The 16,814-nt window shown below is 37.8% G+C and overlaps 1 protein-coding gene across 7 annotated transcripts in view; it reads left to right on the top strand.

The window, feature by feature from the left end:
- Positions 1-16,814, top strand: part of FNBP1L (formin binding protein 1 like) — a 106,219-nt gene that overhangs the window by 44,725 nt on the left and 44,680 nt on the right. For all 7 annotated transcript variants that reach the window (XM_003808434.5, XM_008960511.4, XM_034931422.3 and 4 more), the window contains one exon: positions 6,686-6,801. In XM_003808434.5, the coding sequence (XP_003808482.1) occupies positions 6,686-6,801 (116 nt within the window). Of the gene's footprint in view, positions 1-6,685; positions 6,802-16,814 lie in introns of those variants that run through there.

The following is a 16,814-nucleotide window of genomic DNA, read 5'->3' as shown; positions in this document are numbered from 1 at the left end:
GTGGATTAAATATAATATTTTAATGTGAATATAGGCAAACGATAAGAAATGGCCAGGTTGATGCTTCTTAATGTGTTTGAGAATAAAACGTAAACAATGTTTATTAACAAAGAAAGATATAATGTCTACATAATCATATGGACTAGAGGTGACCTTCCCCCTCTAAGAAATTATTGAGAAGGTTATTTGAAATGGCACTTTGGGAGGCCAAGGCAGGAGGATCGCTTGAACTCAGGGGTTTGAGACTAGCCTGGGCAACATGGCAAAACCGTGTCTCTACTAAAAATACAAAAATTAGCTGGGCTTGGTGATATGTGCCTATAGTCCCAGCTACTTGAGAAGCTGAGCTGGAAGGATCATTTAAGCTCAGGAGGTCGAGTCTGCAGTGAGCCATGGGGCATCTCTGTAGTCCTAGTTACTTGGGAGACTGAGGCTGGAGGATGGCTTAAGCCCAGGATTTCGATGCTGCAGTGAGCTATGATGGTGAATGCATAGGTGAACCACAGGAAATTTATTTTTGGTGGAGGGGTGAAGATTTTTTTACTGTGTAAAATACATAATGTAAAATATACCATCTTAACCATTTTTAAATGTACAGTTTAGTGGCATTAAGTGCGTTGATACTGTTGTACAACCATCACCACCATAAATCTCCAGAATGATCTTCATCTTGCAACTCTATACTCATTAAATAACTCCCCATTCCTTCCTACCCCTATTCCCTGTCAACTACCATTCTACTTCCTTCTCTCTGGTTTTGACTATTGTAAGTACCTCGTGTAGGTGGAATCATACAGTATTTGTCCTTTTCTGTCTTATTTTACTTAGCATGATGTCTTCAATATTTATCCATGTTTTGTAGCATGTGCCAGAATTTCCTTCCTTTTTAAGGCTGAATAATATTAATTGTATTTATATACCACATTTTCTTTATTCACTTATTTGTTGATGGACAAGTGGGTTGCTTCCATAATGCTGCTATGATATGAATATGGGTTACTGGAAAGTCTCTTGAAATTTTGAACTTAGTGGTGAAAGACGTACACTATTAGAAATATTCTTGCTAAAAGGAAAAAGTGTTCCTTCTGACACCAAACACATGAGTTTTTTCCACTTGAACAACCAGTTCTTCAACTCTCTGGACACTAACTAGATGTCTTACAGTTCAATTTTGTCACTATCTGTCTGGAGTTGGTACAGATCCTACCGTTGAAGGGTTCAGTTCCATAATACCGCCAGGACTTCAAGCATCAATTGCAGGTCCTGGACTTCTGGTACTTGACTGACTTGGCTACAAATCAGGGGTTCCTGTGACCCCCTCCTCCAGTTTGATAATTTGCTGTAATGGCTTACAGAACTCAGAGAAACACTTCATTTACTATTACTGGTTTATTACAAAGGATATTATAAAGGACACAGATGAACAGCTAGATGAAGAGGTACCTAGGGTAAGATTTGGAAAGACCCAGGGTACATGATCTTCTGTTCTTGTGGAGTTGAGATGCACTGCAAGTGGATGTGTTCACCTACCCCGAAGGTTTCCAAACCCATGGTTTAGGGTTTTTGTGGGGGCTCCATTACATAGGTATGATTGATTAAATCATTAATTATTGTTGATTGAATTCAGTCTCCATCCCTTCTCTCTTCCCAGGAGGCTTGGGGGTGGGGAGAACTGAAAGTTTCAACCCTCAGATCACATGGTTGGTTCCTCTCCAGCCAGCCCTTGTCCTTCAAAGTCACTGCATTAGCATAAATTTAGGTATGATTGAAAGGGGGTTATTATGAATAACAAAAGATGCTCCTCTTACCCCTGTGACTCAGGGAATAAGGGTTTTAGAAGCTCTGTGTCAGGAATCAGGGGTGGAGACCAAATGTATATATTTCTTATTATGTAGCTGTATTAGTCTGTTCGCATACTGCTAATAAAGACATCCAAGACTGGATAATTTATAAAGGAAAGAGGTTTAATTGACTCACAGTTAGTTCCACATGGCTGAGGAGGCCTCACAATCATGGCGGAAGACAAATGAGGAGCAAAGTCACGTCTTACATGGGAGCAGGCAAGAGAGCATTGGCATTTGCAGGGGAACTCCCCTTTATAAAACCATCAGATCTCATGAGACTTATTCACTGTCATGAAAACAGCAAGGGAAAAACCTGCCCCCATGATTCAGTTACCTCCCGTGAAGTCCATCCCATGATATGTGGGGATTATTACAATTTGAGGTGAGATTTGGGTGGGGACACAGCCAAACGGTATCAATCATTAGCACTAACTCTTCCTTTTATGGTGAAAATAGTGATATTATATGTGTAAAATATGTCAATAAAATAAATTATCTCAGCAAATACTCTTAGGCCACATGGAAAAATAGAAATATTTTTTAGGAGAGATTTCACATGGAAAGTTTGTTGTACAGTTTCATTAAAGTACAGAAGTTTCCAACATTTCTCAGCTTATGTCTAGATTGTTTCAATAATGAATAATGTTTCAATAAAGTAGTTATATTTAAAACTGCCTTTTTGTGACCCACTAAAGGAAAGATGTGTTGAGAAAGATTTATTCTTAACAGTAAATGTATTAACCACTGATAAAGTAGTGTGTTGGCTGGAATTTTAAAAAGGAAATTGGAATAAGGTTGGAATTTATTCACTTCATTTGTAGGTATGCAAAGAAAACTAAAGCAGGAAGTCCACAGAATATTAAGTTATATTTTTATTATGGTTAGTTTTATAAAAACAATACCTTTAAGACTATTTACAGTGTTTCCAAATGAAACAGGGAGAGACAATTGAAAAATCTTTGTTTAATACAGGTTGGCTATTTATCTTCTGGCTGTTTCAAATTTGTTGACATTTTTCTTTAACTAGTATGCTTACCTACCAGGTATTTTTGAGAAAATTTAATCTGTCCCTTCAAGATAAAAGAGAAGTTTTAATGATGACTGAATATCTGCTTTTCCAAAGAAATTTGAGCTATATAGAAAGCATTTTGATGATGAATGTTTGGAAATGTATTCATTATATAATTTTGTTGCTGAAAATGATCTGTGTCACGTGCAAATATTATTTTGTCTGTACACTTAAAATTCTTAGAAACAGAAATCTTTTACTTGTTGTAAAGTCAGTGTTTTAGAGACAGGTAATCAACAGGATATATACACGTATAGAGAAAAATTTCTTTTAAGAAATTGACTCGTGATTGTGGAAGCTTGGGATCTGCAGGATAGGCCCAGGGAACAGTTGTAGTTTCAGACCAAAGTCAGTATTCTGGCAGAATTCTTTCTTGCTAGGGGAAGGCCAGTCTGTTCAATGAAAGCCTTCAACTGATTAGATGAGGCCCACCCACCCATTTTGGAGCATAATCTGCTTTATTTAAAACGCACCTATTTAAATATTAATTTTTTCCTTCCCTCTTACCCTCTCCCCCTCCCCACCTCCCCCTTCCTTCTCCTCTTTTTCCTTCCTTTCCTGTGGACAGGATCTCACTGTCACCCAGGCTGGAGTGCAGTGACACAGTCACAGCTCACTGTAACTTGAATTCCTGGACTCAAGGGATCCTCCCACCTCCGCCTTTCACCTGGCTAATTTTATTTGTTTATTTATTATTAATATTTATTTTTGAGATAGGGTCTTGCTCTCTTACCCTGGCTGAAGTGCAGTGATCACGGCTCACTGCAGTCATGACCTTCTGGGCTCAAACAATTCTTCCACTTCAGTCTCCCAGGTAGCTGGAACTACAAGCATGTGCTAACATGCCTGGCTAATTTTTAAATTTTTTTTGTTAGAGATTGGGTCTTAACATGTTGCTAAAGCTGGTCTTGAACTCCTGAGCTCAAGAGATTCTCTTGGCCTCGGCCTCCCAAAGTGCTAGGCTTACAGATGTGAGCCATCTAGCCTTTTTTATGTTTTGTAGAGACAGGGTCTTGCTGTGTTGCCCAGGCTGATCTCGAACTCCTGGCCTCAAATGAGTCTCCCATCTGGGCCTTCCCAAGTGCTGGGATTATAGGCATGAGCCACTGTACCTGGCCTAAATGTTAATTTCATCTAAAAAACACCTTCACAGAAACATCCAGAATAATGTTTGACCAAGTAAATATTTGGGCACAGTGGCACAGCCCAGATGACACATAAAATTAATCATCACAATTAGTTTCAGTGGGGTTTGAACCTTTTTTTTTTTTTTTTTTTGAGACAGAGTCTCGCTCTGTCACCCAGGCTGGAGTGCAGTGGCACGATCTCGGCTCACTGCAAGCTCTACCTACTGGGTTCATGCCATTCTCCTGCCTCAGCCTCCCAAATAGCTGGGACTACAGGCATCCGCCACCACGCCTGGCTAATTTTTTTTTGTATTTTTAGTACAGACGGGGTTTCACCGTGTTAGCCAGGATGGTCTCGATCTCCTGAACTCGTGATCCGCCCACCTCGGCCTCCCAAAGTGCTGGGATTACAGGCGTGAGCCAGTGCACCTGGCCTGAACTTATTTTTTAAAAATAAAAAGTTGTAATATTTTCTGATTTAGTTTAGTTTACAAAAATAACAAATTGGCATCAAATAAATTTATTGGCCAAATTTTAACATAAACCTTTGCATATTGGCAGGCGGGTTGAAAAACGAATTAGAAAGTTTAGCAACAGTAAATTTTTTGCATTGATGGTGTCTTTATATCTTTATGTGGTGTCTTTTGTTTACCTAGCTATGGCAACAACTAGAAACTAGATATCATAGTTTAGAACCAATACCTTCAGATTACTTTACCATTAAGTGTTGAACTAGGAGTTTATAAATAATAAAGCATATTTGATTATTGCCCTCACTAAAAATATTATTAATAATATATACATATTTTTTGAGACAGAGTCTCACTCTGTTGCCCAGACTGGAGTGCAGTGGCATGATCTTGGCTCACTGCAACCTCCGCCTCCTGGGTTCAAGCAATTCTCCTGCCTCAGCCTCCTGAGTAGCTGGGACCACAGGTGCGTGCCACCACGCCTGGCCAATTTTTGTATTTTTAGTGGAGACAGGGTTTCACCATGTTGACCAGGCTGGTCTCGAACTCCTGACCTCAAGTGATCCACCCACCTCGGCCTCTCAAAGTGCTGGGATTACAAGTGTGAGCCACTGCGCCCGGCCATAATATTTTAAAAGTCATTGCTCAAAGGCTTTTGTTTGTCAAATATGTTAAAAAAAAAACCTGTTTAAAAATAATGTTCATTTCATTTTCATCTCTTTTTAAAATTTCTATTGTGATTTCATAACTACGTAATTCAATAGTATATCATTTAATATATAAATAACTACATATAATTGTTTTTGTTCAGGTTTTTTACTGATGGGGTTTGGAATTTAAAATTTGGAGACTTAATCTAGAGGATAAAGAAGTGTAATATAAAATTTGGTGAAGATGATTGTGGGAAGAGAAGCCTTTGAAGCAATTTAGAAAAAGGAAGATTGTTTCAGCTTTGAAGTGTTGTTGTTTTTTTTGTTTGTTTGTTTGTTTGTTTTTGGAATTGTTTTTCATTGATTGTGTTTCAGTTTCAGTTTGATGAAAATTCTAATTTACAGTAGTTCATATTATGCAGATTGAGTTTACTGAGCAGTGCATTTTCTTGCTGTATTCAGATATATTTTGAAAACCAGATGATAATCAGAAAGTTTCTTGGAAGAATAGAGTGGTAACTTGCTTTTAGGAGTAGAATTTTTTTTGATGGTTTAAGGTAGAGAAAGAGATAAAAGGCAAAAGGAGATAATTCGTTTGTAAATAACGTGACTAAACCACAAGTGATTTTAAAACAACCTGTAATTGTGGAAAGGGATGATACTTGAATTTTTTTCAGCATTGCAGACTTGATATAAGAGAGGGAGACAGCACCAAGTTATTAGTCAATTTGGAGCTTGTTCTTAAAGCAAGGGAAATGATGGTTTCTGTGGCAGGAGGTGGCATCTTTGAGAACTGAAAGAGCCTTGTAGGACAGTGGTACTCTATTATATGTCATTATCATGTTTCCTGCATTGCAGAACATGTTTAATAACATCACCACAGTCCTATTTAGGTGGGTGATGGGACTTCCATTTTAAGATGGGAAAACATTCAAGGAGCCTTGTTAGCTTGCCCAGTTTCAAACATCTCGGAAATGGCAGATCCCAGAATTTGAACTCAGGTATGTTTGATTTTGTCCAGCTAAATAATTCTTCACTGAGTACCTGCTATGGTGCCAAGCATGGTGCTTAGGCTGTGGGGGTTCAGAGTTGAATGACGCATGATTCTGGCCCTCAATATAGTATAGCAAATGAATAAGATAGTAATTTTAGGGAGGCTTTGGGACCTGGAGAAAGTCTGAGAGTTTAGGACCATTTTCTGACAGACATAATGCCTGAACAGAATCTCAAAGGCCAGGATAGGGGGGATTTGGGGAAGAGTTGACTGCAAAAGGCTGGTCAGGGGAGGGTGTTGCAACTGGGAGAGCCATGTTTGTAAAGACATTCAGACATAAAGTAGCATGATTTATGCTTAGGGACGACCTATTTCTAGGTCTTAAAGGGTGAAGTGGGGGAACTAGTAGAAGAGCCTGGGTTTTTCCTTTTATACCTCATTGCTTCTCTGTACAAATACCAGAAGCTGTTAAAAATATCTGTGGATAAAATTTTAGACTTTTGAAAATGCATTTTTATCTTCCTTTTCCAGGATCAGTTCGACAGCTTAGACAAGCATACACAATGGGGAATTGACTTCTTGGAAAGATATGCCAAATTTGTTAAAGAGAGGATAGAAATTGAACAGAACTATGCGAAACAATTGAGGTAAGTTAATTTTTTTTTCAGTTTTTAGAATGAAATTACATGTTTAAACAGTTGAATATTAGAGGAATGTGATATTCCAGAGGTTAAATTCTATGTTTTTCATCAGAATTAGATTGAATTAGGTAACCGGTTTGTTTTAATGATTAATTAAGTCATTGGCTACTACAGTACCACAAGGAATATTGACTAGCTGGATCACAAATAGCTTTCATTCCAGAAAGACACTTAAAAATCTGAAAACTGGGGAGCAAAATGCCGGGAAAAAGAAATATCTGCATGTTATTCTGTGTTTTATACTTTTATTCCTCTCTAACTTTTTGCTTTAGTCATCTTTTCAAAGTATTGAATATTTCTTCAGAGTTTTTTTCTTCAGAGTTTGTAAGACTTGGAAATAGAGTGTGTGCTGAGCTGAGTTTCTTTCTGTCAGTATTCAGTTACATATTATGAATGAATGTGATTTTAGAATATGTTTTGGAAGATAAAAGTTTTAAAGAGAAAATTTTAGTCTTAAAACTAATGGACTTTGTTGACAAGTAGTTGCTGGAACTTATTCAGTAAAAATGGTGCTTGAAGTGTGAAGACTAGACACCAGTATAAAGTTTTAGCTGTAGGGTTTAGGATAAAAAAGTGTCCTAAAGTAACAAAAAATCCAACCTAAACAGGCATACATGACTACAAAGTCCAGGCATATTTTGATTCAGGGGTCAAATAATCTTCAGGCGCCATTTCTTGGCTGTGCTCCCTCTTGTTCTTTTTATTCTCAGGTTCCATTCATACCATCCTCCGTGTTCATTTAGCTCTAGGTTTTACATCTTCATACCCCCATATCCTGGAGAAGAATGATGGTCTTCTCTATTGTACCTTTGGGGAGAAAGGAAGGGAGGGAAAGAGGAAGTGGGGGAATGGAAGAAGAGGAAGAGGGATGGAAGTAAGGGAAAATGCAAGCCTGCACCAAGCTTCTTTTCTCCAGAAATACTAGCAGAGGGTCTCCTTTAGTCATACTGACTTTGGTTAGGTTATGTGTTTATCCTAAACAATTTACTAATACTGACTTATAGCTAATGATGGGGGGAGGATAGTTACTTAAAATTAATTTAAACTAGTGGTCCCAGAAGGAAGGGGGAGTTACTCGAGTGCCTCATATATCCACATAATAGTGCATGTAACCAACTGACTGGATGTAGGGATGGAATAGACTAGAGTAATAAAAAGCTTGCTTATAATATTTTTATAATGATAAACACTATTATATTTACTGAATAATGGCATTATGCTAATTTCCTAATCCGTTTTCCTCCTGTTTGTTTAAACAAGGTATTTTCCACATGACAGTATAAACAGGGAGTCTATTAGTATATTAATAATCACAGTGATGATGTTTCATCTGTCCAAAAGTTAATGATCTGGGAAACTTACCTCTCTAGAATCTGGGAGAGCATGAAATGGCTTCTGAGAGATTAAAATAGCAGCTACCAGATGTATTCTTGTGTGGCAAATAAAAATTTTATTTAAATTTTAATTTGATCTCAATTTTAGCACATTAAATTCTCAGATTTCTATTGGAAAATTCTCAGTTTTTCCAATAGAAATGAGAAAAAGTGTTATAGGTAATACAGTGATGGCAGTATGAAGGGACAAACAATAAAGGAAAAGGTTTAAAAATTACAAAAATAGATGAAATTTAATGCAGGAGTGCCCTAGTTCATTTTATGTTGCCATAACAGAATGCCTAAGTCTGGGTAATTTATAAAGAAAAAAGGTTTATTTAACTAATGGTTGTACAGGCTGGTAAGTTCAAAGGCATGCCCCCGGCTTCTGGCACAGGGTTTTGATGGGTCAAAGGGGAAGCATGGATGTATGAAGAGAGAAAGAAAACCTGAAGGGAATACTGACTTTTTAAAAACCCACTCTCAAAAAGTGATCCAGTCTTATTAGAGTGAGAACGCAACTCACTACCAAAAATGACACCAAACCACTATCCATGAGGGCGGATCCCTCATGATCCAAACACCTCCCATTAGGCCCTATGTCCCAACACCACCACTTTGGGAATCAAATTTCAACATGAGTTTTGGTTGGGGTCAAACAAACCATATCCAAACCATAGTGAGAAGTGAATCTACTTCTAGGGCCCCAAGAGAATCACTGTATTATACAGAGTGAAAAAGTAAATACTGGTAAGAATGATCCTGCACCTTCAAGGAAAGAATCAGATTATTTTAAAGAAGGCAGAGAATATAACAGTGTTTCTCAAGATGTTTAAAAAGTCTAATCTGTCCTTTAGCATTTTCATTTCTAAGCTTTCCTGCAGAAAAATACAAGTGAGCAAAGGTGTTTGCACAAAACTCTTCATTGCAGGAAAAAAAAAAGTTTCTGGTTGTAAAAGTGCCTGTTAGTAGAAGAATGATGAAAAAGACTGTGGTAGATAAAGTTTTTAAAAAATCAGGTGTACCAGCATTTTAAAATTTAAAAGCCTTATTCATCAGGTTGAATGATGAATGTACAGTAAGAACTGAATGTACAGTAACATGATTTTATTGCTTACTTGTGTTTGTATATACAGTTACATATAAAATTTGTATGTATTCTGAAGAGGTCTAGAAGAGTACATCCAGATTATGTTACAATGATTACCATTGTGGAACCAGGGTAGGGAATGATAAGGGAAGGAACTTTTTATTTCATACACTTTTGAATTGTAGTCTTTTCAATGATTGTGTATTACTTTTGTAATTTAAAACACTTGTTAAGAAGAGGATATGCTTCAAAAGAGATTCCTATCACAAATTATAAAATAAAAATTGATAATTTATAGGATTAAAAAAAACTTCAGTAATGTGGAATATTTAACTGTCCAGGACAACTTAGACCTCAAAGCTTTTGAGATGGCCAGGGTTTTGCTAGTGTAACAGGACTCATCTAATCAAATGGCAGACTTGTTTGCCTTCTCTCTGTTCTGAGACTGATAATAACCATTAGAATTTTCACTTACTTGCAAAAAAGGGATTTGAGCTCCAGTTCATTGAGACAAGGGTGGCTAGAACCCACAACTTCATGATATGAAAAGTAGAATTTTGTATTGAGAAAGTGGGTTTTATTATGTACTGATGCTTTACAAAGGTGATTTGAAGGAATGAAGCACACTTAAGGAATTTGGCACATTTCCATTCTAAGGATGATTCTCAATAGCAGTGATTCTCAACAAGGGCAGAATTATTGGAGTGTTGAAGTATGAGGAGTAATGAAGAGTTGAGAGAAGGCATGTTTAATTTGAAATGATCTACATTGAGATTTGCTGCTTTGGATGACTACTTAGTAAATGATTGGATTATCAGCTGCTGTTTATAGTATGTCTTTTATCCAAAGGGAAGAGGTTTGCCTTGTTTGTTTCCTCCTCTTTAATGGGAAAAATTCTTTTGGTTAACTCCCCTTATTTTTGCTAGTGCAGAGGATAATTTCTTTCATAGTGAGGCAGCACTTTTTTTTTTCCTCCTAAATAATATTATATTAGTCCATTCTCACGCTGCTAATAAAGACATACCTGAGACTGGGTAATTTATAAGGGAAAGAGGTTTAATTGACTCACAGTTCAGCATGGCTGGGGAGGCCTCAGTAAACTTATAATCATGGTGGAAGGAGAAGAATAAGTGCCTAGCGAAGGGGGAATCCCACTGTAAAACCATCAGATCTCGTGAGAACTAACTCACTGTTGTGAGAACAAGATGGGGGAAACCGCCCCCATGATTCAGTTATCTCCACCTGGTCCCTCCCATGATACATGGGGATTATGGGAACTGTAATTCAAGATGAGATTTGGGTAAGGACACAGCCAAATCATATCAACTATATTCCTGATGTTAAGCAATTACATTTTAAATATATTACAAGATTAAAATTTCTTAATCTTTGGTAATTCCAGATTGTTTTAATCTTTTCTCCCTTTACTCTTCTGTTGTTGTGTTTTGATGGGTTGGTTTAACTTTATTCTGGTGTTTGATATTGATTTTTGGTTTTGGTTTGAGGATGGGAATAAATAGAAAATAAAGCATCTAATTACATTTGGAGACATAGTTATATGCAATTGAATCATGTCCATTTTGATTGATGGAAAATGGTTACTTCAAATCACTTGGTAGAGTGTTTTTTGTTTGCAAAGATATGCAACTGAAATCAGTCATTCTTTTAATAAACATTGTATTTGTATAACAGATTAAGATTTCTAAGTAAAAAAAGGAGCCATATATATGTGATAAGTTTGTATCATTTTAGTTTTTTCTAGTAAAAGTAATTGTATTAAGTTCTATCATAGAGATAGTGCTGTATGAAATTATATTCCCCAGCCTCCACCCCAGAGCATACATAAATTTTTGGTTCAGATGTGGCAGTATGGTATAGTGGAAGAGAATTAGGCTGGAAGACAGGAAGTGCACAAACTACTCTTATTTTGGCCAAAGCAGACATCTCTGAATTCCTTTGATCAGAGATTATATTATGTGCATTTCTGTACCCCATACCAAGCCTACCTGGTACCTCTGGAACTGGGTGATTAAATTTAAGTTGAATGAATAAATAATTAAATAATCTGTGTTTCAGTTTAGTTTAGAAATTAGGATTTCTGACCACATGCTGAACCTTTGACTACATAGCAGCTTTCTATTAATACTGGAGTTTGGTGTCGTGTACATCATTGTGATGTGGTCATTAAGTTGGTGTTGTGTACATCATTGTGTCTGCTAAGAACAGTCCTAAATATTTCGGGTAGGCTTAGATACAGAGCAATCCAAATATAGCTAGTCTGTAAGAAGTGCCTTTCACCTCCCGCCATGAGTCTGAAGCCTCCCCAGCCATGTGGAACTATAATTCCAAATAAACCTCTTTTTCCTCCCTGTCTCGGGTATGTCTTTATCAGCAGCGTGAAAACGAACTAATACATAGTCTCTATCTCATTTTACTTTTCTCATACCTCTTTATTAGAATTTGGTTTCTGTGTCACTCTTTTGTCTGGCTGAAAGATTTTGCATTCTCACCAGCAATACACAAAGCTTCCAGTTAGTCCACATCCTTGTTGTTTTGCAAGTAGCCACCCTAATCGGTGTGAGTTGTTATCTCCCTGTGGTTCTGACTTGCATTTCCCTGACCATTTGTGTATCTTTGGAGAAATGTCTATTCAAGTCAGTTTTTAAAATTGAGTTACTTGTTTTTTTGTTGTAGAGTTTTAGGAGTTCTTTATATATTCTGGATATTAACCCCTTGCCAGATATATGATTTGCACATTCTTTCTCCCATTCTATAGGTTGCCTTTTCATTCTCTTGATTGTGTCCTTCTATGCATTGAAGTTTTAAATGTTGATGTAGTCAGTTTATCTATTTTTATTTTTTTTGCCTGCTTTTTGTGTCATATCCAAGAAATCATTGCAAAATCCAGTATCACAAAGATTTTCTCCTATGTTTTCTTCTCAGTTTCATAGTTTTAGGTCTTTGATGCATCTTGAGTTAATATTTGTATGTGTTATAAGGGTCCAGCTTCATTCTTTTTTTTTTTTTTTTGAGACAGAGTCTCACTCTTGTCGCCCAGCCTGGAGTGCAGTGGCGCGATCTTGGCTCACTGCAACTTCCGTCTCCTGGGTTCAAGCTGTTTGAAATGTTTGTTCCTCGGAGCCGTAAAGAAATAGCACTTGAACATAAATTTATTTAGTAAGGCCATTTTTACTTCCTGCAGAAAGGGTACACTCGTGCCACAAGAGTACACCGAACAAAGGAGACAGGGTCGTTTATAACCTGAGGCATCCACCCTACTGCTGTGTCCAGTTTCCATTGGCTGGAACGGGACCTCACCCCAATTGGCTAGCAACTTAGAACTTTGTAAAAAGAGGCCAAGGTAGAGGGGAACAAAGGAAGGAGGAAGTAACTTGTGGAATGTTGAGAAAGGTAAAAACACTTTTAAATAAGGAAGAGGAACAGGCTATGACCTAATGCTTGCTTGGACCAGTATAAGCACGCTAGGGCAAATATTTAGGCTAAATTGTGGGAGCTAAGAGCATAAAGTAATGTTGATTTCCTTATTACGGCTAGCAGATGTTTAAGAATGTTAGCACAGGTCTTTAAATAAATTTTGCTTCTAAGAGAAGCTACTATTTATTCCTAATTAGATGGGGAGGAAAGTCTTTGAAGAGGAACCTCTACTTTACTTTTTACAAAATGATTCTCCTGCCTCAGCCTCCTGAGTAGCTGGCACTACAGGCACCTGCCACCACGCCCAGCTAATTTTTGTATTTTTAGTAGAGACGGGGTTTTACCATATTGACCAGGCTGGTCTCGGACTCCTGACCTTGTGATCCACCCGTCTTGGCCTCCCAAAGTGCTGGGATTACAGGCGTGAGCCACCATGCCTGGCTCAGCTTCATTCTTTTGCAATGGATACCTTTTATGTTTAATTTTTTTACTATAAGAGAGAAGATTCTTGGCCGAAAGTGATGGAACTCCAGCTTGAGCTAATTTAAGTATAATGAGAAATTTATTTACAATATAAATTTATTGATTTATTGATTTTAATTTTTTATTGAGTTCAAGAAGTGGAATAGTCATACTGCTAGAAGGCTTGGTCTACAGCTAGGTCACAGAAAAAAATAAGGACAGTATCTGAAACACCACCAAAGCCCTTTGTCTTTTCTTCTTCTTCTTCTTTTGGTGGGTTGGTGGCTTTATTCTTTTAGTGCAGACTGGCTTTCTCCACGTGGCAGGAAATACAGTCATCAACAGTGCCAGTTTTATGTCTTAGAGATTCAGCTCCCATACTGGCCTCAAAGCTGTGTCAGATCCAAAGTCTTACAACTTTCAGAAGGGGATCTCGTTGGCCCAGCTATTTTGTTTTCTGTCGTTGGGTCACTTAACTGAGCCCACAAATTGGGCCATATATGTTAATCTGGCAGCTCTTAAGTAAGTTAAGAAAAGGGGTACTAGTCAGTGAGTCTCAGGTCTCTAATATTACCCTTTGCTGGAAGAAATGGTATGATTTATATTCCATTTTATAAATAGGATATTGATCACCTCTTAAACAGTGATTAGAACTCAGCCTCTCAAATATTGAAAGGTTGAAAATGTATAGAGGTGAGTCTCAGTCTTTTAAGATTTTTGAGATAGTTCACATTCTGGCACTTAGCTGCAAAATGTTTTAATAGAAGTGAATTAATATTTTGAGAAAGTATTTGGAATATTTTGTAATTTTTACTGAAACTCAAAAGCAAATATAAACATGACAAAACTAGAATGGATAAAAAGATTAGAATCAACAACTTAAATATATATTTAAAAGGGTGATATATTTAATATCACATATATAACTAATATGTATAGACTGCTATAATCTTTAGAGATGCCCACTAAATTTAGAAACCTCTGACAACTGAAGGAACAACATTAATTTCTTTTGTATCCAGAGTGCATGAAGCCAAAGTACATAGAAAAACATGGAACACACACACACACACGCACACACACACACACACACACACTCTCTCTCTCTCTCTCTCTCCGTCCCTCCCTCCCCCACCCCCCCAAACAATGTATCAGCATATCTATGGAATCTATTATAATTTCTGTAATATGTACTGTGTGTATAAAACTTTGTGTTTCAGTTAACTCCTGATTTATGACAACATACTAAAAACATGTCTTACACATAAACTGCTATCATAATTGGTGGAAAACCTGGATTTAGAGAGGGGTGAACAGAAAAAGAGCCTAGGGGAAGTAACATTAAGGGCAGATTTCTTAAACTAGATGAATTGTCTAAAATATTTTTAGTTTAGGAACAACCTGAATGCTTTGCACTTACCTATTAAAATTTATTTGAGCTAATAAGCATATTGTGTTAAAACTGCAAAGCAGGGATTTGCGGGACTTACTTAACCATTCATGCCTTTGTATGACTTCTTGTTGACTTTAGACTGTTTTTTCAGAAGGCCCAAATGAGATCAGCTGCTTCGGAAGAATAAATTCTTATTGTATATTTTTATTATTAGTTTTATTTATTTATTTATGAGACGGAGTTTCACGCTTTCTCCCAGGCTGGAGTGAAGTGGTGCGATCCTGGCTCAGTGCAACCTCCGCTGCCCAGGTTCAAGCGATTCTCCTGCCTCAGCCTCCCTAGTAGCGGGGATTATAGGTGTACACCACCGCATCTGGCTAATTTTTGTATTTTTAGTAGAGACGGAGTTTTGCCATGTTGGCCCGGCTGGTCTTGAACTCCTGACCTCAGGTGATCCACCTGCCTCGGCCTCCCAAAGTGCTAGGATTACAGGTGTGAGCCACCACCCCTGGCCTAGTTTTTTTTTTTTTTAAATTATGAAAGCATTATATGATCATTATAACGTTTAAATTCAAGTCCCTTCCCAGTTCCTCTCCTGAGAAGTGAGTACTATTAATAATTTGGTGTGTTAGCCGGGGCGGTGGCTAACCCCCATAATCCCAGCATTTTGGGAGGTGGAGGCAGGTGGATCGCTTGAGTCCAGGAGTTCAAGACCAGCCTGGCCAACATGGTGAAACCCCATATCTATTAAAAAGACAAAAAAATTAGCCAGGCATGGTGACATGTGCCTGCAGTCCCAGCTACCTGGGAGGCTGAGGTGGGAGGATTGCTTGACCCAGGAGGTGGAGGTTTTAGTGAGCCAAGATTGTGCCACTGTACTCCAGCCTGGGTGACAGAGTGAGACACTGTCTCAAAATAATAAATTGATGTGTCTTCTTTCAGAGCATATGTTTTCCTAGAAATTTGGATTTGGTGGAAAATGAGAAGAACTTCGTGGACAGTGCTGTAGTTTTTCAGGTTGCAGGGTTGGCTTGAATGGAGTCTTTAGTGACCTGTGTATGGCATCTGAGGGCTCAGGATATTGGGGTTTGGGATGAGTCACCTATAGATGTGTGAGTTTTACATACAGGGAGGCAAGAGGAATTTATTTTTAAAATTGCTTAGGACTACCCTGCATGTTCAAAATACAGTTATTTTCTTCCTCTTCCCCTTACCTCTTGTGTTACACGTGCTCTTCCTCCCAGAAGCTAGAGTTCAAATTAGTGTTATTTATGTGATGTTTAAGCTATTAAAGACTTCTATGGTTACCCTCTGTAGTACTCATAATTCTTTCAAGTATCAGAAGCCTAACTCAGATTGGTTTAAACAAAGAAAGGAATTTACTGGCTTATTTGAGGGAAAAATTTAGGGATCCAGGTACTTAGAGAAGTGTTTAGGATCTTTCTTCTTGGCTTTGCTTTTATCTGTGTTGGTTTAATTTCCCAGTAGGCTCTTTTTCCATGGCTTTAAGATTATGTCCTATCAATTTAACAACTTCAGCAGAAAGAGAGCATGCCTTCCTAAGAATTACAACAGAAATTTTAGGGTTGACTTTCATTGGCCTAGATTAATGGACCTGGATCAAATAAATACTCCTGGACCTTAATATGTGGTCACCGTGACCACAGGTTCATAGGCATGACAGTGGAGGAGCTGTATTTTAGGATATGTTAGGCTATACTAGAATGATAAATTCCAAATCCCAGGGACTAAACATAACTAAACATTTATTAACACTCTTAATCATGCAAAGTCTGCTACAAGTTCAGACAGTCCATGTGGTAACTCGAGGATCCATACTGTTCTTATCTTCATCTCATCATTCAACCTCCACAGTTGCTTCAGCAGAGAATGAGGGAGCCCAGAGGGTTGTACACAAGCTCTAAATGCTTCAGCCTGTACTTACACAGAGCTCATAGCCCCATGCAGAATTGGCCACGTCGTTCTACCAAACTGCTAGGGGGCTGGAAAGTGTGTGAAATAACATGGCTTTTTGATGAACAGAAATGCATTTCCACAAGCTGTTACAAAAGAAGGGTAGTGATACAGGTAGGTAAAACGTGTCCCCTACAGACTGGGACCCTAAACAATGTTTAAAATGTTGATATATAAAAATGTAGTCAATCGGAGGAGCCAAGATGGCTGAATAGCAACAGCTCCGGTCTAC

The sequence above is a fragment of the Pan paniscus genome, chromosome 1 (assembly GCF_029289425.2).
Source record: "Pan paniscus chromosome 1, NHGRI_mPanPan1-v2.0_pri, whole genome shotgun sequence".
Classification (NCBI taxonomy): domain Eukaryota; kingdom Metazoa; phylum Chordata; class Mammalia; order Primates; family Hominidae; genus Pan; species Pan paniscus.
The sequence above is the reverse complement of the archived record's forward strand: the minus strand, read 5'-3'. Positions and strand labels throughout refer to the sequence as shown.